The 25,107-nt window shown below is 30.9% G+C and overlaps 1 protein-coding gene and 1 pseudogene across 4 annotated transcripts; one reads left to right on the top strand and one right to left on the bottom strand.

Annotated features, from left to right (window-relative positions):
- The first annotated feature begins 7,492 nt into the window (after window positions 1-7,492).
- On the top strand, window positions 7,493-14,505 carry DA1. Of its 3 annotated transcripts, none has more exons than XM_085756621.1 (13): window positions 7,493-7,971; window positions 8,231-8,375; window positions 8,493-8,583; window positions 9,221-9,353; window positions 11,151-11,271; window positions 11,388-11,471; window positions 11,592-11,663; window positions 11,983-12,102; window positions 12,219-12,431; window positions 12,801-12,857; window positions 13,097-13,209; window positions 13,742-13,800; window positions 13,995-14,505. In XM_085756621.1, the coding sequence occupies exons 2-13, from the start codon at window positions 8,274-8,276 to the stop codon at window positions 14,309-14,311; spliced, it is 1,482 nt and encodes a 493-aa protein (XP_085612747.1). In that variant the 5' UTR covers window positions 7,493-7,971; window positions 8,231-8,273; the 3' UTR covers window positions 14,312-14,505. The 3 variants fall into 3 exon arrangements, with proteins under 3 accessions (XP_085612747.1, XP_085612738.1, XP_085612730.1); XM_085756612.1 differs by lacking the exon at window positions 11,592-11,663 and adding an exon at window positions 8,062-8,142; XM_085756604.1 differs by lacking the exon at window positions 11,592-11,663.
- A 258-nt stretch (window positions 14,506-14,763) lies between these two features.
- LOC146951926 (lysM domain receptor-like kinase 4 pseudogene) lies at window positions 14,764-16,989 on the bottom strand (annotated as a pseudogene). Its single transcript, XR_015032765.1, has one exon. The product of XR_015032765.1 is annotated as a lysM domain receptor-like kinase 4 pseudogene (transcript).
- Window positions 16,990-25,107: the final 8,118 nt, after the last annotated feature.

Here is a 25,107-nt window from a genome sequence, read left to right as displayed (position 1 = left end):
GACACATAAGAATGCTAATTTGTCAATGCTAAATTTTGCAATTTGGCACATGATGGATACGTATGAATCCAGGTCGGTTTATTGAGTACTTGGCTTGCGCATTGTGATTGAATTTATGAATTGGATTTATTCCAACTAAAGCTTTAAGTCAATAAGGTTTATCATTGAAGTTGACACATTTGCCGACAATTTTTTTAACTTGCAAATGTCTTTTGGATTAAATTATTGTATGTAGTTCAAATTTTAAGTGATTCTTTATTTTTATTTTTAAATGGTGTAAAAGAGTCCTCATGGTTTTCATTTTCTATTATTTAAATCCTTTACTATTGCTGTATTACTATGACCATTGTTGTATTAAATCCTTTACTATAACATTTGTATTATAGATCGTTTTTTAAATGGTGTGCAAGAGTCCTCATGGGTTTCATTTTATTGTATTACAATATGCTTGAAGATACATGCATGTTGGGATAATTCCCGTTCACATATATTTGGAGGAGTGTCTATCAAAATATAACATTAATTAGCAACTAATGACGGTCTGTATTCGTCCTTTAATTTTTATCAAATGGACAATATTAAACGAAGTCAACTTATGAGTTTCTAATCTACGATGAGTATTCAAATGCACCAAGCTAAGAAAATGTGTGGCATTGGGAGAGGACTCAAAGAATTAAGTGTTTTTTTTTTGTGGTTGGTTCTAAATGAAGGTCTGAAAACGAATGAAAAAATTCCATGTGTCTTCTCTGTCATCGCAAGAGGAGTCTGCACTGCATTTGGGGCGGATTGTGGTTTGAAAGCCCCGTTTGTTTCTGCACATGCCATGATTTCCCTATGATGCCATCTTAATTGGAATTTTTCATCAAACTCCATAGTTGTAGTATTCTCCCTAATTATTTGGAAATCTGCATGGCACAAAAAGGAACTTCTCACTGACATGAGGCACCAAGAGCAACAACACTTTCAAAATAAATACTGGAGTATTAATTATACTAATTACGTTTGACGTTTTAAATTGGAGATCGGGTATTATGGCAGCCTATCAAATGGCTCAATTATCGCTCTCAAGTCCTAATGGAGTCTGGATAGAGGAAGTCCCTCCTACTATTGTAAACCAAGTCCAATTGGATATTTCTCTTTAATTTAAACGTGTTTGCATTTAAAAACAAACTATATTTCTTAATTTGCATAATTTTATGAATTTTCACTTATATGAGTAATTTAGTGAAAATAATATTCTTATTCTTTAATTAAAACTTTTTTTTAATTGTTGTTTTCGAATAAAACTCTACAAATAAGTAAGCGAATTTTTGGAATTTTTTTCTTTGAATTAAAGTCTCATTTTAATGTCCTCCTGAGCTAAACTCAGTTGGTTGGGACAATGCATAATTTATGCAAGGTCTGAGGTTCAAACTCCGGCCACCAAAAATAAAAAAAATAGTCTCATTTTAATATATCAATAACTTTTCATTTTCTTTTGCATATTATTTCTCTCTCTCTTTCCAATGTTTTTTTTTTGTGGTCGGGATTTGAACCTCGGACCTTGCATATATTTTGCATTGTCCCTACTAACTGAGTTAAGCTCACGAGAACCTTTCCAATGTGTTTGATATCACCATGGAACAACTATTATTGGAAAATGAATTTAGTTTCGTGGAAACTTAAATTTGTACATAAAAAAAAAAAAACTTTGTTTTATAGTTTTATTGGAAAGGAGTAAGTATGATTAATTGAGAGATTTGTATCCTTAAGCTATCAAAATGACATTTAAATAGGGGGTTGAGTAGCTTAAGTGGTTTGAGTCAGTAACGGATCCAGGAATTTTGGAAAGTGGGGGCACCACATGTATATAAATTTCAAACATTAAATAAATATATATATTATAATTCATTTTTAATAACATAAATATACATCATAATTGTCCTCTACAATTCTCCATATTTTAGAAACATTGAATGATTTTCTCATTTTCAATACCAACAAAAGTATCTCTCTATATAAGTAACTAAACAATTGTTTAACCATTTATCTCACATGCGATTTCGCATCCGATTCTTGACAATATTCATAGTAGAGAAAATCCTTTCAGCTGATGCAGTTGCCACAGGTAATATCAAAGATAACTCTAAAAGCAAATATATCAACGGGTATGCAATATGTTTTCTTGTCTCCACTAGCTTTATGGAAGGATCACCAATCCCTCCTAATTTTAAAAATGCATCATCAGAGCATGCATCCAATAAGTAATAATTTCAAGTTGTGTGTATGGTGTTATGTCAAAGTGTGTGTTTAAGTGTGGGCCAATAGAAAAGTGTTGTCTGTTTTGTGTGGACCAATTAGTCAACATTTCAACCATAACTATATATTACTATATTTCTACCACCTAAAAAAAAAATTTCTCAAAATTTATTGCAGGCACAAGCCTACATACTCTTGTGCCTGCATCCGTCCCTGGTTTGAGTAAAGGGAAAAGAAGTTTGAGGTTATAAGTTCAAACTTAGACGAATAGGTAAAAATTAATCTAATAAATTAGCCACTAACATTTGCAATTAAAAAACGGGTTTATACCCCTTTTAGTCCCTGTAATTTGGGTGAATTCCAGTTTTAGTCCCTGTAAAAAAAAAAGTTTAGATTATGTCCCTGTAATTTGAGATTCTTCCACTTTTGGTCCCTCCTCTAACCCTGTCAGCAGAATCTGCACATGTGGCACGCTGACTGTGTGTTTATTTTTATTTTTTAATTTTTTTATTGTGCCACGTGGCATTTGTATTTTTTTTAATAAAAAATTCTTAAAAAAATAAAAAAACGAAAAAAAATCTGAAAAAATAAAAATAATCTAGAAAAATTTATAAAAATTTAAAATAATGATAAAAATCTGAACAAATATTATAAAATTATGAAAAAAAATGTTAAAAAATAATGAAAAAATTTAAAAAATCTAGAAAAATTTATAAGAAAAAAGGAAAAATCTTAAAAAATTTAAAACGAAAAAAATCATAAAAAATAAAAAAAATCTAGAAAATTTTATAAAGAAATCTTAAAAATTTATAAAAATCTGGAAAAATAATGAAAAAAATTAAAAAATTTAAAACGAAAAAAAAATCTAAAAAAATAAAAAAATAAAAAAATTTATAAAAATCTGGAAAAATCTGAAAAAATAATGGAAAAATTTAAAAAATCTCGTAAAATGAAAAAATAAAAAAAATCTGGAAAAATTAATATGTATCGAAATTTTCGAAAAAATTATAAAAAAAATCTTAATTAAGTTCCTGAAAATTTTTTAAAATAAAGTTCAAAATTTTTTAAATTTTCAAAATATTCAGATTTTTTTTCAAAAACAAATAATCAGAATTTTTTTTTAGATTTTTTAAGATTTTTTTTCGTTTTAAATTTTTTAAGATTTTTCAAATTTTTTTCAGATTTTTTTTCGTTTTAAATTTTTTTAGATTTTTCAGATTTTTTTTCGTTTTAAATTTTTTTAGATTTTTCGTTATTTTTTCAGTTTTTTTCAGAATTTTTTAAGATTTTTCTATATTTTTAAATATTTTTTTTTTGTTTTAAATTTTTTAAGATTTTTTAAATTTTTTTCATTATTTTTCCAGATTTTTATAAATTTTTAAGATTTTTTTATAAATTTTTATATAATTTTCTAGATTTTTTTTATTTTTTAATAATTTTTTCGTTTTAAATTTTTAAAATTTTTTCATTATTTTTTAAGATTTTTTTCATAATTTTTTTAATATTTTTTCATTATTTTTAATTTTTATAATTTTTTTTATTTTTTAAGCTTTTTTTCGTTTTTTAATTTTTTTATTAAAAAAAAATCACAAATTCCACTTGGCATAATAAAAAAAATAAAAAATAAAAAAAATACACAGTCAACGTGCCACATGTGCAGATTCTGCTGACAGGGTTAGTGGAGGAACCAAAAGTGGAAGAATCTTAAATTACAGGGACAAAATCTAAACTTTTTTTTTTTACAGAGACTAAAACTGGAATTCGCCCAAATTACAGAGACTAAAAGGGTATAAACCCTTAAAAAACAGTAATGCTTTATGTCGCGAAGACATATTCACGCGAAATTTTCACGAACGATATTTCTATTACTCTATCGGTCACACAAGCACTTTTCAAACATGTATCTCCCCTAACTCTGATTGCTTGATATGTGAAGTAATATCATATGCGGTTCTTCGTGGCTAGACCCTCTTTCATAAGTACTAATTCAACTCTTTGTGGCCAAAATGAAATTGAGCATCTATAATGTTATGTCCCGTAATTCTATGGATTGATTTCTCACCATTTCTATCGTAAAGTTTTTATTTCCATCACATTTGAATAAAACAGAGGCACTTTATTGTGTAGGTTTAGATGATGAGAGATTCATGCATGTTCTACTTTGACATATCCACTTTTTAAATTGGGTCCAAATTTTCTCGTACATATTGCTTGGTGTGTGCAACAAAAATGCACAGAGGTGTCAAAACATAAAACTCTGGATGATGGAGTTGACGTGAGTTCAGTTTTATCCCCAGTGATAGATGCAATGGAAAGTGTGAAGCCTTTGTGGAAGAAGACTAGAGATATATTACGGAAATTACCAATTGAAGTGAGTCACGCAAGAGAGAGAAACAAAAAATAAACGCAAGTCACCGTGCCAAGTTTTTGGGATGCTTTGTATTGGATTAAGATTTTAAAGAACAATTTTTGCTTAAAAAAGTCTCAAAGATTTTAAAAAATTTTGTAGGATTTTAATGACTTCCATGATTTTAAAAAACTATCAGGACTTTCAATTTGAATTTCAACGGATTTACATCATAAGATTTTAAAGGATTTTATGGATTTATAAGATTTTAAAAGATTTTATGAATTTTAAGGACTCATTGAAAAGAAATGATTACAACACTCTCTATCATAATATTCTCAATACAGACTTTAATTTTTTATTTTTTTATGAGGGATAGAGAGGGAGAGAGAGGGGGAAGAGAAGAGAGAGAGGGAAGGGAGAAAAGAGAGGAGAGAGAGAGACAAGGGAGAAAAAGAGAGGAGAGAGAGGGGGGAAGAGAGAAGGGAGAGGGAGAGGGAGAGAGAGAGAGAAGGGAGAAAAGAGAGGGGAGAGAGAGAGAGAGAGAGAGAGAGAGAGAGAGAGAGAGAGAGAGAAGGGAGAAGAGAGAAGGGATAAGAAAGATATAATAACTTTTAAAAGAAAAACAATCCCAAGAAATATCATGTCTTCATGAAAGACTTTTTCTTGTTAAAATTTCACTAAAAAATCCCACAAAATCCATCAAAATCCAATTTATTAAACAATCTTTCGAAATTTGAATGATTTTGAATATCATGAGACTTTTTTTAAGTGATGAAAAGTCTTGATTGAATACCTCAAGACTTTTTTAAAATGACAAAAAGTTTAGATTGAATACCACAAGACTTTTTTTAAATTGCAAAGAGTCTTGATTGAATACCACAAAACTTTTTCATAATTAAAAAGTCTTTTTAAATCTCTTAGAATCGTAATCCAATACATCCCCTAAAATTCGCTTGATTTGGCATTATTCATTAAAAAAAATGACATTTAAATACAAACATAAAAGTGTAATCAAAGGAGAGAGAGACACTTTTTGTAGTAAAAATATCACCATGATTCAAATATTATTTGTGATAAATATATTCATCCTTAGTGAATATTACCACAATTAATAATGAGTTGATTCACCCGTAAAATTTTGTATTCAACTCCAATAGACGTGAAATTGTGAATCATTGATAAAAAGGAATTTTTTTTAAAACAAACTTGTTTTTTGACCAATTTTTTTTTAAATAATCCCTAATTAATGAGTTTAGATTTACTTTTGTTAAAGGAAATTTTTAAAAAAACCTGTTTTTTGACAAAAAAAACTTTATGGGTTAAATATGTTTTTGGTCCCTATAAAATTGGGACTTTTCAAGTTTAGTCCTTAATTAATTTTTTAGTAGTTCTTTTAGTCTTTAAAAAAATTCTGCACTCTATTAATCCCTCCTCAATTGAAATTTGTTTAATTTATGTTTAAACTCTTGAGTTTTTGAACATTTTTTTTTGCAGACGTGTTAAGAACAATACTAAAAGTTCCTCTGCAAAAAATTGTCGCAAAATTTGATTTCTACGTTCAGATTTTGTTAATTTTATCTTTAACTTTTGCCGTTTTAAAAAATTCATATTTAATTCGTTTCATGTTAAAAAATTCTAAATTTTAGTAAATGAACCTTTCATAGTGTTCTAAACTTGTCTCAAAAAAATTGTTCAAAAATTTAAGAGTTTAAGGATAATTAAACAAACTTTGTTGTAACAGGTACTAAAATTAGAAGTAATTCTTTTTTGTAGGGACTAAAAAATCTATTAAAATTAAGTAAGGATTAAACTTAGAAGTCCCCAATTTTATAGAGAACAAAAAACATATTTAACCGTAAAAAAAACCCCAAATTAATGAGTTTAGATTTACTTTTGTTTTCTTTTTAACAAAGTTACTCTAAAAATCTCTGAATTAAATTAAAATATTTAATGAATTTAATAAGAAAGGATATTAATTAATTACTTAAATCCCGTTCCTATCCTAGCGCATGACAAGGAAGCAAGTAATCTCCATAAATCCGCGGATGCGCAAATAAATATTTGCCATTTCTTCTATACCTAACCCCATTTCCTCCGTCCTAACGTAATCAATCAAGGACCCATACCCATTTTAGTTGTCACAAATGATGGACTAACTTAGCGAAATTGATACTTCTTTTGTTTTTTAATCATAAAAATCCTTTAAAAAAGAAAGTTTTGTCTTGATAAAAAAAAATTGTTTTTAAATATAACTTTTTTTTTTTGAAAGAATTTCTAAATATAAGATTATGTACCAATTTTTTTGTCAAAAAAAAAAAAAGATTATGTACCAAACGTATTTATTATTGTTTTCATCTATACTCTTATTAATACTATCAACTTAGAATATATACTCGTGAGCTTAGTACAGTTGATAAGGACAATACATAATATATGCAAAGTCCGGGTTCAAACATCGATCACCACAAAAAAAAAAAACTATCTCAAAATATTAAAAATCAACATTAAATACATTTATACAAAAAAGTCAATTTAATAATAGTAGCACTTTTTTCAGACAATTTTAATACTTCAACATTTTTTCTTAGGGTCTTGTTAACTTGTGCCCTAAGGGCACAAGATAAGAAACTAAATGTAGAAACTTAATCTTGGAAATTGTGCATTCATAACTTTAAAAACTTCAAAACTTATATTTTCAATGCAATATTTATTTTTATATTCTATCTATTTTAAGATCCTTATCTTGTTGGGGCACAAGTTAACATTTTCTTTTTTCTTAGTATCCGTAAGTTTTAAAATGCACCTGCAACACAACTATATTAATGCATATTTTGACGTTAGTTAAAAATAAAATAAAGAAAGAAAGAAAGAAAGAAAACTGTTTTGGTTTTCGCTATCAGGAACAAACTTTTTGTCTTTGTGTTGGGTTTTGGTTTTGGGGTCTCCCTTCGTAAGAAGGAGGAAGAAGGTGTGTGTTGTGTGTGAACAAGGAGGACCCCACGCACACCCCCCTTTGTATTCCAAATCAATCTCCTCCTAACTGGATTTTAAATAATAATAATTGATTGATGAAATGTTTTACTTTTCTTCAAATTTAATTTGACTTTATAATCGCGTGCACTTCTTCTACTTTTCCCTCTTCTTCACATTTATTCATTCATTTCTTTTCTTTTAATTCTTTTTACAATTAATAATTCTTTTCTTGATTATTATTATTCTTTTTCTTCAATTGTCAATGATCTAAAGAGTCTTTTCTTTCTTACTCGTTTTTGAATCATTCTTCCAAATTAGATCACACACTTCACAACCAAACCAAACCAAACCAAACTATTTCAATTTTGTTACAATTCGCTTTTCGCTGCTTCTGCAATTTCTTAACACAGGTTAGTTCATAATTCAAGTTTTTTGTTTCATAAACTTGTTTAATTTTTATATAAACCTGCTAAACCCTCTTTTTTTTTTTTTTGTGTAAGACATGAACATCTTGTCGCGGCACTGGCACATGTGATTACTTTCAATTACGTCAATTTTTCAAATTACCACCGGTGTAGCGTGTCAGTGTCTGTGGATGATTTTTTTTGCAAGATTCTTGATTGTGATTACTTTTTTTTTTTTTTTAAATGTTGATGTTTATTTGTGCAGGGAGGAGTTGTTATTGTTGAACATATAGCTATTTTTTTGATTGATGGGTTGGCTTAGTAGAATTTTTAAAGGGTCTGATCATAAGGTTTCTGAAGGGCATTATTATAAAGATGATTCGAGTTATTACTTGCCATCAACTTCAGGGGTACTTGTTAATGCAATTTGTAATGGTTTAGAATTTTTTGTCTGGTGTTGGAAAATGTTGCAGGTTATTGTTTTAGAAAATATTGTGTCGCGTGTTTTGATAGGGTTTTGAATGTAGGATGATTGGACTGAGAACGAGAATGAAGACATTGATCGTGCTATTGCGTTGTCTTTGGTAGAAGAAAATCAGAAAGTGAAAAATGTAAAAGGTGAGATAGATAGCTCTAAAAGATTATTGCATCTTCTTGAAAGGATATGGATTGCGGTGCATTTTTATTTTGAATCTTTGCTCTGAGATTGAAGTTAAGTTATGGCATGATGTTATTTTTGAAAGTTCTTAATTTCTGATACTTGATTCGAATTTGTTCTAGATATTATTATTCCTGTTTTTTCCATTTCTCCTTTTATCATCGAATTGTGATTAGGAGAAATTTGATATGAAATCTGTATTCAAATCCTTTGATCAACCAAGAAACCAGTTGCTTACTATTGAATTTCATGCTTGAATGTAATAGGATGATAACTGATAGTAAATGTGGATGCTTTGCTTTACTAGATTGAAATATATGCAGTTTGATATTTTATATTCTTACCGTATATGATAGCTACAATATCATTTATGCTCGCATTTCGTTCTTTAACAATTTCTACCATGTTTGAAATCATTTAGAAATTGGAGTTGATCCAATATAAACCCTAAAATTAATATATTTTTGTTTTTTTTTTACTATGGGAATTTCTGCTTATATTGATGGTGTTGACTTAGTTTATATATATATCATCTATGTCTTAAGATAAAAAATAATTTCTGTTCTATATTTATGAAGTTTTCTGTCCATCTTACAGACCACAAATCACAATTAGAAGAAGATGAACAACTTGCCAGAGCAATAGAAGAAAGTCTAAATTTGGAGTCACCTCCCAAACATGGAAATGATAACATGTATCAACCAATTCAGTATTTCCCGATGGGGTACAGGTATGAGTTAGAGGATAACATTGTGCATCTCAATTCCCACTTATTCGTGCTGGTCTTGTTGAACTACTTGTTGACTGATGATCTTATGAATCATCAAGGATATTTTGGTAGGAAGGGGCTGATGTGATGTACACTGGACTAGAATGTAGCTTTAAAAAAACTGGTCTAGAATGTAGTCTAGATACACTGTTCGTTCTTTTTAGGCTTAATTGCACCTTTCCCCCCTATCTTTTGTCAATTGTGCGATTATGCACCCTATGTTTTTAATTGAGCGATTTTGCACCCCATCTTTTTCCCCTTTTCTGGTTTGAAGGCCCCCATGTGTTTTAGTGATGATGTGTCTGATTTTGATGATGTGTCTTTGTTTAATGTTTGCCATGTGTGTAAATGTAATTTTTAAAAAACAAAAAATTGATTTTGGAAATTAAAAAAGGGAGCTAGCACAGTAATGGCACCTTCCGCCAATTCCTCCGGCGGTGTTGTGCCGTTGCTAACCACCTCCATTGCAGGTTTCAAATTCTACATCTTAGTCCTCATTTTCCTCGCAATCGTAGTCACAATCATTCTCATCACTGTTTTCTGCATTCGCATCACCGTTCTCTGCATTCGCCGGAACAGAACCTCAAAGAAGAGCAAAATGCGTCGAGTGAAGCATAGCTCCAGCACAATTCCACTCGTTTCTAAGGAGATCGTGGAGGTGATCAAGATCGAACACGTTGACGGTGATGAATCCTCGAGGATGAAGAATCAAGTGGAGTGTGAGATCGAAGAGAGTAGTAGTGTGTCGGTGGAGTCACCGCCGCCGTCGGCGAACATAGGGTGGGGTCGGTGGTATAGTTTGAAGGAATTGGAGAATGTGACAGATGGATTTGCGGAAGGGAACATGATAGGAGAAGGAGGATATGGAATTGTATGCAGAGGAATTCTTCAAGATGGTTCTATTGTTGCTGTAATAATCTTCTCAACAATAAGTGAAGATTGGTTCTGTAATAATCTTCTCAACAATAAGTGAAGATTGGTTCTTTGCATTATAAGCATAATCTCTAGCTTTCTCCCCTCTCTGCAGCTTCCTTGGTCCTGTCCTTTGCATCATGGCGGAGCTGTTAATTTTTTTTTTCCTTTTCTCTTAATTTCCAAAATCATTTTTTTGTTTTTTAAAAATTTCATTTACACACATGACAAACATTAAACAAAGACACGTCATCAAAATCAGACACATCATCACTAAAACACATGGGGGTCTTCAAACCAGAAAGGGGGAAAAAGATGGGGTGCAAAATCGCTCAATTAAAAACATGGGATGCAAAATCGCACAATTGACAAAAGATTGGGGGGGGGGGGGGGGAGTGCAATTAAGCCTTCTTTTTATCCTCTTCAAATACCTTGTACTAAACACTAGCCGAATATAGACTGCTGCACAAAAACAAATTTACGCCTGTTATTTATACGTGTGCGTGCGTGTGTGTGGCTAGAATTTTGATTTGCCAAGTCAGAAAGTGTGGGGTTATTATTGTTGTTGTAGAGTCTTTATCATGATGAGATGAATTTATGAACAAATAACCATGGGGTACTATGAACTAAGTTCCGTATCCAAAGAAGGGATAGCTTTTGTATCATGTACATCGCATTCAATGCTCATAAACAAAGGGAGAAAACATCTGCCCATCAATTTTCTGTTTATTTTCAGTTGATGGAGAAATTATTCTATTATTTCAGCTTGGTGTTAGATTAGAATATCAACAACATATGTAATGCAGACTCAGTTGTGGATATATAATCTAATTATTTACATAATAGGATATGTGCTGGCTGCAATACTGAGATTGGTTATGGCCGCTATCTAAATTGCTTGGGTGCATTCTGGCATCCTGAATGCTTCCGTTGCCGTGCTTGCAACCTACCAATCTCTGATTATGAGGTGCAAGAATTTCCTTTGACCAGTCAAATTTCTCATTTTAATGTTTTTGTAACTGGTTTTTATTCTGTACTCAAGGTTTTTATTGGTATTTCATGTATATTTCCTTGCTTTTGTAGTTTTCCACGTCTGGAAATTACCCTTTCCATAAAGCATGCTATAAGGAAAGCTACCATCCGAAATGTGATGTCTGCAAGCACTTTGTAAGTATTTCCCCTTAACAACTTTTTACATTCTTGCATCTGATACCTATCATAGACTTTCGTTTGCCTTTACTTTTTGATATGTAAAAATGGATGGGGAGAATGGAAAACGTTATCCAGATTACGGTCTTATGGGAGTCATACCTTATGAGTATAACCATGCCAAATGCTAATTTAGATACTAGTAATAGTGTAAGTAGATTGTTTTCCTGTTCCTGGTCCGGAATAATTGGTGTGCGGGTGTCGTTGATGTGAAGTTCTGAACAAGCTTTTATCTCTGGGAATATTAATACTTTTTCTGTCTTTTACAACTCTACGCTTTTATGCATTTCTTATACCTGCAATTGGAGGGAGAATGGGAGATGTATCATCTCCATTTCATTCATGATGTTTATTGTTTTTCCATGTTACAATTAAATTAAGGCATGCTTGTTAGTTTTCTCCTTGACTGCAGACATATATCTCATGGCCTGTTGCCGTTAATTTTTGGTAATATATATCTTTTTCACAGATTCCAACAAACCCTGCTGGTCTTATTGAATATAGGGCACACCCATTCTGGAACCAGCATTATTGCCCTTCACATGAACATGATAACACTGCCCGCTGTTGTAGCTGTGAGCGAATGGAGGTCAGTCCAGCTTAAATATTTTTATATTAATCATATGCTTGCTTAGGGTAAGTTGAATGAAAATGTATGGTGCAAAGTGAAAAGAATGTAATGAAAATTTCTCTCTTTACATGCAGCCACAAGGGACGGGATATATTGCCCATAAGGATGGAAGGAAGCTCTGCTTAGAGTGTCTCGATTCTGCTATCATGGATACTAATGAATGTCAGCCCCTTCATGCTGATATACTGAAGTTCTATGAAAGCATAAATATGAAATTGAATCAGCAAGTTCCTCTACTTTTGGTTGAAAGACAAGCACTGAATGAAGCGAGGGAGGGGGAAAAGAATGTGAGTTATAAAATGTATCTCACTTGTTTGCAGTGAATATAATTAATAATTTGATTGTAACGGCATTAATTTGTTCTGAGGAACTATTTTTTGTGGCTTCCATTTTTGTTAGTGTTAGATTTGAAAATGCTATTCTCTGGTGATATGTTCACCACATAATTTATCAAATAAATGATTCAATTTGACACGCGATGATATAAAAAATTTAAGAGCAAAATAGATACAAACAAATCTAATTTGGAAGCCTAATGCTTGTAATAAGTAATACTTCCCCTGCCAAAATGCTCTAAAATATCAAGCTTCTAATCTTAACTAGTTCACAATTAAAGGAATTGTTTTTCCTGCGTATCTTATTCTTTATCTTCACAGGGCCACTATCATATGCCTGAGACCAGAGGACTCTGCCTCTCAGAGGAACTCAGCACTGTAAGATTTCCTGTTATGTTCTCCTGTCCTAACATACATATATAAATATATAAGCGACATGGCTTTTTTTATGTTTTAATCTTGATCATTTATGATAAGATCCAACGGTCAAGATTAACTCTTCTCACTTTCGTATAAAAATATCTATCTCACTTGATATATCTCTCTTACACACACATATATACACACACACACAGTTAGCTATATATTTACGCAACTTTGCCTTTAAACTTGATCAGTTTTCAAGAAGACCTAGACTCGGCACAGGAAATAGAGACACGAGAGCACAGCCATACAAACTGACTGCGCGCTGTGATGTGACTGCAATTCTCATTCTATACGGTCTTCCAAGGTAATAATTTGATGTTTTTGTTGCTTTTACAACTTGTATAACAAGCAGACAGTTCCTCCTAGTTGCAGACTGTTAGACCCAGATAATATTTTACGTTTGTCAGAAGCACTGTGTTTTACATGGTACACAATTTATATCTGCATATTAATCTGAAAGTTACATAGCTGAATAAAAAAAGAGGTGCTAAAATTGCTTCCCCCGTGATATCCATGGGGTTTAGCTTTTGTGAATGAGTCCATGATAGAACCTTTGCGTTCTTTTGCAGTTAGGAAAGGAAGTTGAACAAAAAATAAAAAAAGGAATACTACTGCCAAGCATGTGTTGCGGTTTTGATATTAAATTGTATAAGAATATAGTAATGCTTCATTGTCACATAAGATTCTCATCTGAATATTTTAAAAGTTTTTTTAATTCCGTTGTAGATATTTTGTGAGGTGTTTTTTTTCTTCCCTCTTATCGCATCAGCATCTTTGTTTCCGTCCATCCCTTGGGAGAATCAATTTGTGCATGAATTGTTTTTTTTCTTTCACAGATTACTTACCGGATCGATTCTAGCTCATGAGATGATGCATGCATGGCTGCGGCTAACAGGTGTATTTCTTTCTCGATTCCTTTTTATTGGTATTCATCTAGAAAGTCGTTGCAGTTCCAGCGTACATTTTCTTGGTTACAACATGTGAACCATCATTTATTCATTTTAATAGTTAACATTTTCTGTGTAACATCAATCCCATTTTATTTCATTGCGGCTGTCTCAATTTTATGCCAATTTTGTATATATGAAGGTTTTCGGACTCTAAGTCAAGATGTTGAAGAAGGTATTTGTCAGGTTTTGGCTCACATGTGGTTGGAGTCTGAGCTTTCTTCTGCACCAGGCAGCAACTTTTCATCAGCCTCATCCTCATCTGCATCATATACATCTAAGACAGGTAAAAGACCTCCTTTTGAGAAGAAGCTTGGGGAGTTCTTCAAGCACCAGATTGAATCAGACATTTCCCCTGTTTATGGAGATGGGTTTAGAGCCGGTCAAAAAGCAGTTCGCAAGTATGGCCTAGAAAGGACCCTTCACCATATCAAGGTGACGGGTAGTTTCCCATATTAAGTATAGATATCTCCCATTTATCTCATTGTTTCTCATTCTTTTTAGATAAAGCCTAGCCTGTTGTGATTAGAAACGGAGGCTTGGGTACTTTGGCATTAGCTTTCCAGCAGTGCTGATTTTTTTGTACTTGTAATTAATTGATACCTTTGCTCAAGTATTATTGATTACATTCATATATATAATTTTTTTTCCAATCTATTTCAATCACAAAATTTAACGATAACAACTTAAATCCGAGTACAAGTAGTGCCATGGAGCAAGTCAACAGTAGTTATACAAACTCTGCACTAGCTGGAACACCTAACACAAGCAACCAACCAAAAATAAAACAGAGAATCCACGCTTACTAACCCCTATGACATGAATTTGTTGCATTTGCTGTTGGATTTTATTTTGTTTGAAGACATCATTAAGCTTTAGTCTTATAATAATAATTAGAAAACAAGAGGCCATTGTGGAAAAGGAATAATGATTGGTATAATCAAATGCAGAGGAAGAAAACTTTTGTATTAAAAAACTAACAATTAAAAAACCTTGCTATTCCGTCTACCTCAAATAGGATTGTCTTCTCTCATTGGAGGATAGTTGGTGATTTCATCCAAAACAAAAGCCAATGACATTGGTGCATAAAATATGTATAGTATATACAAAAACTGCAAAAGCAACGGTATCAGTTAGTCGAAACTCTGGTTTCACCTCTCCAAACTTAAACTTTTATTGATGCTGGGTGATATTCTCTGTTGCATATCATTTGCCTGTATTTTCAATAAGCTAGAGACCACCTCTTCAATGTTTGGTCTGCTTTCTGGTTCTTGGATCAAGCAGGCTAGGCTCAGTTTAACTAGCTGCAGTGCACAGGCTTTCCTACAGCTTTCGATGAGGCAAGGATCAATGAACAAGCTCACCTTCTCTTCTTCATTATCCTGTCCAATGATGTTTTGTATGATTTCATAAAGCATCACTTCTCTTCCATCTTGTAGGGTAATAGAATCATTGCCGGTGATCAATTCCAACAGCACGACTCCAAAGGCATAGACATCCATTTTGGTACTGACTACCCGTGCCTCCAGATACTCAGGAGCCAGATAGCCCATAAATCCTACAACATGTGATGTGGGAGAACCAGAAGTTATCATCCTTTTTGATTCTTCAGCATGAGCAAATTTTGCTATCTTGGCCCTTAAATCTTTGTTTAGTAGAATGTTTCCACTGTTTATGTCCTTGTGTACATAGCAAGGTTCTGTGAAGTTGTGAAGATACTGAAGTCCATTGGCAATATCCAAAGCAATTTGTATTCTCTTTGCCCAACTTTGGTGTTCAATGGAACTATCCTTGCTAAGCCATTCCCTTAAAGATCCATTTTCCATGTATTCATAGACAAGATAGATGCAAGCATCGTTTTCACAGTAACCTTGCAGCTTTATCAAGTTGAAATGATTGATCCTTTTCAGCAAATTGACTTCTTTGGAAGCATCTCCTCTCATTCTTTTAACAGCCAACACTTCCTTGCCATTGTTGAATATGCCGCGAAATAAAGAACCTTTGATTCTATTCTTTGAACTAAAATTCTCAGTTGCTTCTTTTATTTCCTCAAAGCTATACACTTTGGAGAGATGTTCAATGATCGCTATCTCCTCACGGATCTCTTCTGAAAACACCACATTTTTATTGTTAACTTGCATACATTGCTTAACAAACCTCGCTGATCTCTTTCTGAGTAGAAACCAAATCAGAAACAGCACAAACAAGAAAACACACAGAACCAGCAGTGAGGTGGTTAAAGCAATAAGGAGTACTTTTGTGTTAGACTTGCACTTTTTGAAGCTGCAACCGAGAGGGGTTGGTGGATCATTAGCAACTATAGTTGTTAAACTCACTGGTTCACTTGCCAAAGGAATCAGAACAGTTGTGAATGGAAAAAGGAGTTCAGTTTGTGTGGAAAAACCATTGGCATCAGTTAGATTACCTACTGCTACATTGAATCTTGTAGCAATATTTGAAATGTTATCACCCCAGGTCACAGAATATGTGAGTAAGTACTTGGTGCCATTTGTTTTCTGATGATATGTTGGACAAGCGCATCGGAGTGGCACATTCAACTCCATTCCTCGAAGCAAATCAAGTTCTCCATACGGATTCGCACGCATAAGAGAATCACATGTCGACAAACCCTGGAACGTGTCATTTGCTACTATGAAATATGTTGGGTTTGGACCCAATATATATTTGGTTTCAGCTTGGTAATAATCATTGGTTAAACAAGAACAGTTCACAGGGACAATAACATCTTTACCAGATGGAAAAACAGTGAGCAAAGTGGCGCCGTTGATTCTGGCTAGCTCGTTCGGGTTTGATGAAGTAAGGCTGGAAATTGTGGAAACGGAGTTATAAGGTAGTGTGGATTTGAAGGTTAGATAGGTCATGCATGATTTGTTGAGGCCATTGCAGGTGTAAAGGAATGCCGATGAAGGTCCCGCATCATCGTTGTTCTTGCAGCTGAGTATTGAATTTCCTGAGTAATTCTGTTGTGCCTTTGTTTTTGATGAATGAAGCATGCTCAATGTGAAGAAAATGAGGTTAAACACAACTTGATTCATGGTGAAGTAAGTTATTTTTCCTTATGAAAATGAAAAGTAAGTAATGCCTATAAGGAATAATGTATCATCAACTTTAGACTAAGCACTAATATATCAGAATAACGTGTGATGAATTAAAAGACATAGTCTAAATCATTATATTACAATATTTAATTATAGTATTATATTATGGTGTTCATTAAAATAGACCTGTGGTTTCTGGTACCTTGGTCTGTTAGTTGTTTTTGTAGATGGATTATATAATTGGGTCATATTAAAATTTAATTGACCAAGTTTTGGGTTTGCGTCATAGATGAAGAATATTCTAGGAAGTATATTCTGAAAATTCTTTTCATACAGAGAATGAGAGTGTATTAAAAAAAAATATAGCCACTTGAATCAAAGTTGTCAAGAAATTAGTGTCATCATATTTTTGTTCACATAAGGTCTTACCTTACTAATTGGACCGTCTTGTATTTTATTCAAGACTCAATGATTAATTGATTATTATATCATATTGGTATGATTAAGCTGCTGCTTTCTACTGCCTGCTTCTACTGTCATGATATAATCCGGCTTTTCTTCTTTCCTTTTTTGGTTTTTGTTGGAAAAGATTATATATATATATATATATATATATATATATATATATATATGGTTTTGCTGGAAGCCACCCATGAAGGTGTCTTTTAGCAACCCACACCTCAAGGTGTGATTTCCACTTTTTAGTTATAACTTTGTTAAAAGACACCTTCATAAAAATTAGTTGGTGTCTTTTAGCAAAGAGTAATGATATTTTGACATCCATTTGATGACAACTTTGTTGACAACCTTGTTTTTCTCACTTCTTATTGGTCAAAAACAATAGAGAGAGAAAAAAGAAAAGAGAGGATAACAACATCATGTGAGTATGAGAGAGAAAGTTGTCCAAAAGTTGTCAAAATATATATCTGCATTTTGAAGCTTGATATAATTGATTAAAATTGAATCTCAAATGATAAATATATGAAACCAAATAAGTCAATAGCCTTGAAGTATACGTTATTAGACCCAATCAAAATTATAACTGAAAGTTAGTTATAGTCTGTTATTGCTAGTTTGGTTAGTTAGTGTGAATCCAATTGTAGAGTCTGAATCCATAAACAATTGTAGAGTGCTTTATTTAACCTACTGTTTCATAGAAATATAGAATTAATTATGCTTGCAATCAACCAACAAAAGAATTAATTAAGCTAGTGTATCTTGTGGGTAGCTTAAATATGCACCATGGAATAAAATTGCGGGTTTTATAAATATGGTGTGGAGCATTAGAGCCCATAAGAGATAATCTATGTCTATTGTCTAGTTGTCAGAGTGTTTTAACCATTAACGATCAAGAGTTTGACATTTAACCGATACATTTGAAATCATATTTGTTGAGAGATGTCAACATCTTAAATGAATTTCAATTATTTTAAGAGATCGATTTTTACAAATGTAGACACATCTTGATTTATAAGACAAACATAGTTATTTTTTGGATGAATCAAGATATTAAAAAAAAAAGTAGGTAGCTTCCAAAAGTAAATTTTCATGAAGGGCATTTTTTCATGGAAAAAAAATCTAAAAGACACAATAATGAAAATAACGAGTGCGAATAATAAATCCCATTTGCTTGTACATAAATTGTTGGCATCGATTGTATGTTCCCAAAAGCACTAAAAAAATGAAGCCCATTTTCTTATCCATAAATCTAAGTAACTTGTATCTGAGGGTGTAAAAAATAATTCATATTTTTTTAGTGGAAAAAAATCGAAAAATATTAATCATCCTCTTTTATTTTTTCTATTTTTTTCATATTATTTATTGTAGTTAGTTATGTTTATTACTCTTATAGCTTTAAATAATTCAACAAATTTCCCCATGTCTTCAAAGATGTCATTTAGAAGTAATTTGGGAGTTTAGGATGTGAGAGCTTTGGAAAATAAATAGGATAAAAGCAGGAATAGTCTCCAAACTTGAATGAAATGATTAGTTTTTTTTTTCATAATATAAAATATCTCTAATAAGGAGGTATTACGAGTGTGATTTAAAGTTCTACACTATCTCAGCTCAAGCAATATATAAAATGAGAGGACCATAAACACAATGTTTTAAGGTTTGAGGTAAAGATTAAATGTCCAACTCACTTATGTGGTTGCTTTTAGTTCGGTATGATGAACCAAATTAGTGAGGCCTCTCTCATGATCCAACAATCGTATCGAAGCCCTAATGTTTGTATTGAACCACAGACGTGGAGAGTTTCACACTTGAAGGAGAGATGTTGTAATGTGTTTAAGTGTAATTTAAAGTTACAGATTAGACGAAAGAGTTGAGGTTGAACAATATATAAGTTATAAGACCAATTCACTTGTGTGGTTACACTTAGTCCAATGTATGTTTCAAATCAATTAAACTCCCCGCCATGGTCCGACAAGAGAAACTCAAAATATACCAGAGGAGGATTTTAAAGGCTTTAGGCAAAATTTTCAAATCTTTTTTGTCTCATTATAATAACCTCACAATAGATAATATATGGTAAAATTACACAATTAGTCCCTTAACTTAATTTTAGGTAAACTTTCGTCCTTTATCTTTTTTTTGTCACGATTTAGTCTTTTATGTTATAAAATGACAATATCTTATCATTTTTTATGAGATTTTTTTTAATGAAATTTGATTTTCTAGGCTTGTATGATGAAGATTTGCGTTTGTTTATGAGTTTGATGAATTTTTTTGGAGTTTTTGATTATTTTTTAATAAAAAAGGATAACTATGTTGTTATTTTATAACATAAATGACTAAATCATGACAAAAAAAGATAAAGGACGAAAGTGTTACGTAAAATTAAGTTAAAGGACTAATTGTTTAATTTTACCATAATATATTCATCATAAAATCTATTTTCTCATTCTCTACAAAAACATTCTCTCAAACAAAATCAAAAAGTTATCTTTCTTTTTCCTCTCCTCCCTCCAAAGCTCCCTCTCTCTCATCCAAACACTCAAACTCATCCTTAAAATATTTAAAAAGAAAGCAATTTTTGCTCCTAAAAAAACAAATTTACCCCATACCTAAGTTTTCAAATAGCAATAGTGTCCTTAAAACAGCGGTGACAAATAGGTTAATATTGGACCGTGGGCGTGGCCTTCGTTCTCTTATTTTGGATAGACCTATAGTGGGACTGGGACTAATTGTTTAGACCTGTTGTATTCGTTCCCCATAATTTAAGGAATGCTACTAATTTTTATGTTATTTGTCTTGCCACTTGTTGTGATTAGACCCTTATATATTTTTTGCAGTGAATTGTCTTTTTCTTGATAATCTAATTGTACTGTTTACCTCTTCAATAGAATTTAATTGATTACAAACATGATTGATTCATTTATCTGAGTACAATCATGCCAATCATTTGGACATTATATCTTCAACTAAAGCTTTCAAGCAATGATAAATCAATAGATATGTGGATTATTTCATTTATATGTTGTTTAACACTTTTCACTTGATGAAGAATTGCTTGCTCATATTTAACACTAACAATTTCTTACTCGAGTGTAAGTTTATACATACATTTGAGAATGCTCTCTCTCAAGTCCCAAGTGAAAATGTTAACATCTATATACATTTGCGCCATTGTTGCAAAGGAGTTTAAAACACTAACGAAACATCACGTTAAGCTAAGAGCATACATACAAGTATTTAAGCATTACATTTTAACATAAAACTTTAAGACATTGAGTATAAATTTTCTCATATATATGATTTTCAGTTAAGCACTTATATTTCTATTCAATGTAATTCTTCTAACTTACACTATGACACTCCTACATCGTTGAAAACCCTATGGGATATAATCACATCTCATTTATCTACTCTTAATCCTTTAAAAAAGGAAAAGAAAATAGTTGGATGGATAGGCTCATAAAACCCCCAACTATGTGGTATATATTGCAAGATAAATATCTATAAAATCCTTAAAAAAATAATTATATATCAACGTCTATAAAAGAATAAAAAAGTTTTTAAAAAAATAGTAATAACAAAGCTCTCGTGTAATTTTCAATACTTTATAGACTCAACCTAGTATTAATGCTAGGGAAGTAAAGTCATAGAGGACAAAGATTTGTGGATGATAGTAGACAATAGGACATGCATAGCGATTGAAAGAGCCATATGAAAGACTACGTATAACTAATTGTACAGTATAGTACAGCCTATGTACTTAATTATTTATTATTATCATCATAATCTTACAAAGATATTTATCAAAATTTTGTATCGTATGGTATAATGTTAGATTTAAATTTTCTTTCCTAATAAAGGTAAAGAAATGAGTGAGATTGAGGAAGCACCTTAGAAGTGGGACTCAACAACTATACTGTGTAGTACAAATCATGTTTCCACTACTTTAACGCGTTTTTCTTCTTCTCATGAATTTGACATTTTATTCTATTGATTTGATTTTATCTCTCCACCGACACTGTCTTTGTTTTTTGTATTTTTTTTAATAAAATATTTTGGGACCATTTTATTTTATTTCATTGGAATCTATTTCTATTTATTTATATATTAAATTATACTATTTCATGATTTATGAATTGAAAACATATTAAATAAGGTTTGTTGATTTGCTAAAGATTTGACTCATGCTCCAAAAAAGCATAGTTTAAGTTTCATTTTCTATGCTCACACATTGTTGCTGAATAATATATAAATAGCTCATTTTTTAATCCTTGAGGTTATTCATAACCTTGATAAGTTGTTCAAATCCGACTCACTTAAAATAATTAAGTAGTTTTAATTTACATTTTATAGTAATAAGTTATATTCATTGTTGTGATTTTGGAAATCAAATCACACCATTAAATTTAGATGAGCGGAGCTAAAGGTAGTAGTAACCAAAATAAAAGTAGTCTCGAGCAACTACAACAACAACATTAGACATATTAATTAAGCAAAGCAAATCCACAAACATAATCAAAGATCAAAGTTAAGAGAGTAAAGGAAACAATGCATCAATATTTATTTATCCCATTCGGGCCAAGATGACCTATGTATGGGGGAGGAGAGAAAGTAGTTCTCAAATCCACTTTGAAATTAGTGATAAAAGATCAAAGTTAAGAGAGTAAAGGAAACAATGCATCAATATTTGTTTATCCCGTTCGGGCCAAGATGACCTACGTATGGGGGAGGAGAGAAAGTAGTTCTCAAATCCACTATGAAATTAGAGATACAAAGATGTTACAAAAAATTAAATTTACAGCATCTCAATAAAGGTCCATAATTTCTACCCATTTTTCAAGTCATTTAAACTTGCAATAGATCCTAAGAGAAATCAAGATAGAATTTTTTTTTATCCTTCCTCTAATGAGATCTCAACTACTCAAGGTCTTTATGAAAAGTGTTTTTCAACCCAAGCATCTCGGTCAAAAACATTCAACCTTGAACCTCTAAGTTCCACGAAGGTTTCCTCCTTTGATTTTCAAATATTACAAAAAAAAAAAAAAGTCTTGACTTTTTATACACTCCAAAAACTAAAAATAGACCCCAAGACTGCCATGTGCGTTTAGCGCATGACTCAGCAGCATGCACAATTCATATTTTACTGGCTCATGCGCCTAGCGCACTAGGCTCTTGGGCCTAGTGATGCACGCAAAGTCTATACCTCGCTCAAACTATAAAAACAGGTGTGCCTAACGCATAAGAAAAACTGTCAACCGAGATTTTCAACTTCCAACATAAGATTTTAAGGAATATCACAACATTTATAATTTTAAATTACCAAATAATATCAATATTTTACTTTATTGAATAAAGGAATTTAATTTTGATTCGTAATTAATATCTAACTTTTTAATTTGATATGAAATTATAATTTTTCCAGGCACAAGATGAAATATAGTTGAGATTTATAAATTATCATAAAAAAAATTATGTTAATAACAATAGTTTTTACAATTCTAAACATTAACTTCCCCAAAAAAAAAATCTAAACATTAACTATTTTACATATTTTATTTAGGCAAATTCTATGGTACACCCAATATATTTGAGTGTACTGGTACACTCACTCTTTAAATTAATAGTTAAATGAGTTGTTTTTTGAAGAAAAATATTGTTTTATTATCACTTATAATTATAATAACTAAATCTTATTCATCAAAAGTGTCAACGAAATAAAATTAATTTTTTTTTGAATTTTTATCACTCATGATTGAGAACATTAATTATTTTTTACGATAATATGTAAAAAAAATTACTATGATTTTTATAAACAATGAAATGATGTTTTTTCTTACGAAATGATGTTCTATAAAATATAAATATTGAAAAATAGCTATTTCTTACATGAAAAATTATCGTTAATTTATAAAATTATGAAGCGAGAGTACCGGTACACCTCACTTTGCGAGTGTACCGTAGAAGTTTCCTTTTATTTTTTATTATCATTTTGATTAAAATAAATTTCCTACTCTATTCATATTTTTTTATATAACAATTAGATAAAATACGTGACAAACATATTACTATTAATTTTTTTTTGAACAAACTAAAATGATGTATTATAAACAAACATATTACTATTAATAATTGTCTTCTCATTAGAAAAATATTTTTTTTTTTGCTGATATCCTCATTGGAAAATATTACGACATAAAACATGAAAATACACATAGTGGATTTTATTTTATTTTTTAAAAGAAAATACACATAGGGTCTGTTTGGTAAGGCCACCAAAAGAGCTTATAGCTTATAGCTTATAGCTTATAAGCTCATTTGACAAAAAAAGCTATGTTTGGTAACTTTTTTTACAATGAGCTTATAGCTTATTTCACGAATTTCAACGAGCTTATAAGCTATTTTTCAGAAGCTACTCCAAGTAGCGTTTGAGCTTATAGCTTATAGCTTTTTGTTTTTTCTTCCATTATTACCCTTGTTATTTTAATTAAAACCCAACTTTACCCTTTATATATTAAAACACATTTATTACGTTTCAATGCTTTGCCTCTATATTTTTTTCCCTGCGTTTCCAGTTCTTATGTATATTACGTCTTCATTTTAACATCAAATTTTCATTAAAATAACTGAAATGGAATATTACGTTCTTATGTATATTATGTATATTACGTTCTTATGTATATTATCTATATTGCGTTTCCAGTTTTTCTTGTAGTAACAATTTTCATTTTAACATCAAATTTTATACTTTATTTTTTTAAAGAAACTTTATACTTGAATTTTTTTGTAAAGTATAAAAACTGAAATGGAATAAATGTTATATGAATTAATAATGTCCTTTTATGTAATTTTACATTTATCAGCTAGTTCAACCGCTATTTTTACCAAACACTTTAATTAGCTTATCAGCTATAAGCTATCAGCTAAAAACTATCAGCTAGCTTATCAGCTAGCTTATAAGCTATCCGCTATTTTTACCAAACAGAGCCATAGTGGATATATCTTACAGGTTGTCAAATGATGATATCGTCATATTTTGACAATGTCATTGACTTGTTGCCAACTTTTATCTTTTTTTGAGACAACGTTCTTTTTCTTTTTTATTCTTAATTTTAATATTTTAAACAGACATGTTGTGGGATTGAGAAAAAATATCGACGCTGACACAAAACTTATTATATTTAAGTGAAAATTAAAAAATTCGATAAATAAGCTGTGACACAATCGATATATAATTGGATCCGTCGATTATAGAAACATTTAACAAAGTACCTTAATGACATTGCCAAAGGAATACTTAGAAAGGAAAATTTGTCTAAAAATACAATACAAGTTTAAGTCATAATCATATCACTTTTTATACAAAATTATTTCTTTTGATTTTTTAAACAATGCTCTTCCTACCATGACATGTAACAACGTTAACAATTTTAGGAAGAGTTTATCTTTCATTTAGATACTTAAAGTTTGAGGAATTAATCTCTGCAGTTGCGTATGCGGATGATGTCTAATTTGCACACACAAAAAAACTCATACTACTATATAATATTTTTTTTTGTCAAAAAAATATAATATATTTTATGTATTTCTTTTTATTTCTTAAACAATACTCTTAAAACACTTATTAGCATTTTCCTATACAATTTTGGTTCACTTATCAAATTATCATTTGATTCTTATAAACGATATTGTTTTTGAACAATTCTTATAAAAGATATTGATTTAGCAGATATTCTAATG

This window comes from Medicago sativa, chromosome 1 (assembly GCF_051527215.1).
Source record: "Medicago sativa cultivar Bolivia chromosome 1, Bolivia_mono, whole genome shotgun sequence".
NCBI lineage: Eukaryota > Viridiplantae > Streptophyta > Magnoliopsida > Fabales > Fabaceae > Medicago > Medicago sativa.
This window is presented reverse-complemented; position numbering and strand designations above follow the sequence as displayed.

Excerpts from the sequence above, each read along its gene's own strand:
- DA1 (XM_085756621.1), top strand. The coding sequence starts at position 8,274 with ATGGGTTGGCTTAGTAGAATTTTTAAAGGGTCTGATCATAAGGTTTCT. Across the intron at positions 12,103-12,218 it reads GTAGCTGTGAGCGAATGGAG|CCACAAGGGACGGGATATAT; the intron begins GTCAGTCCAGCT and ends CTTTACATGCAG. Across the intron at positions 12,858-13,096 it reads TCTCAGAGGAACTCAGCACT|TTTTCAAGAAGACCTAGACT; the intron begins GTAAGATTTCCT and ends AAACTTGATCAG.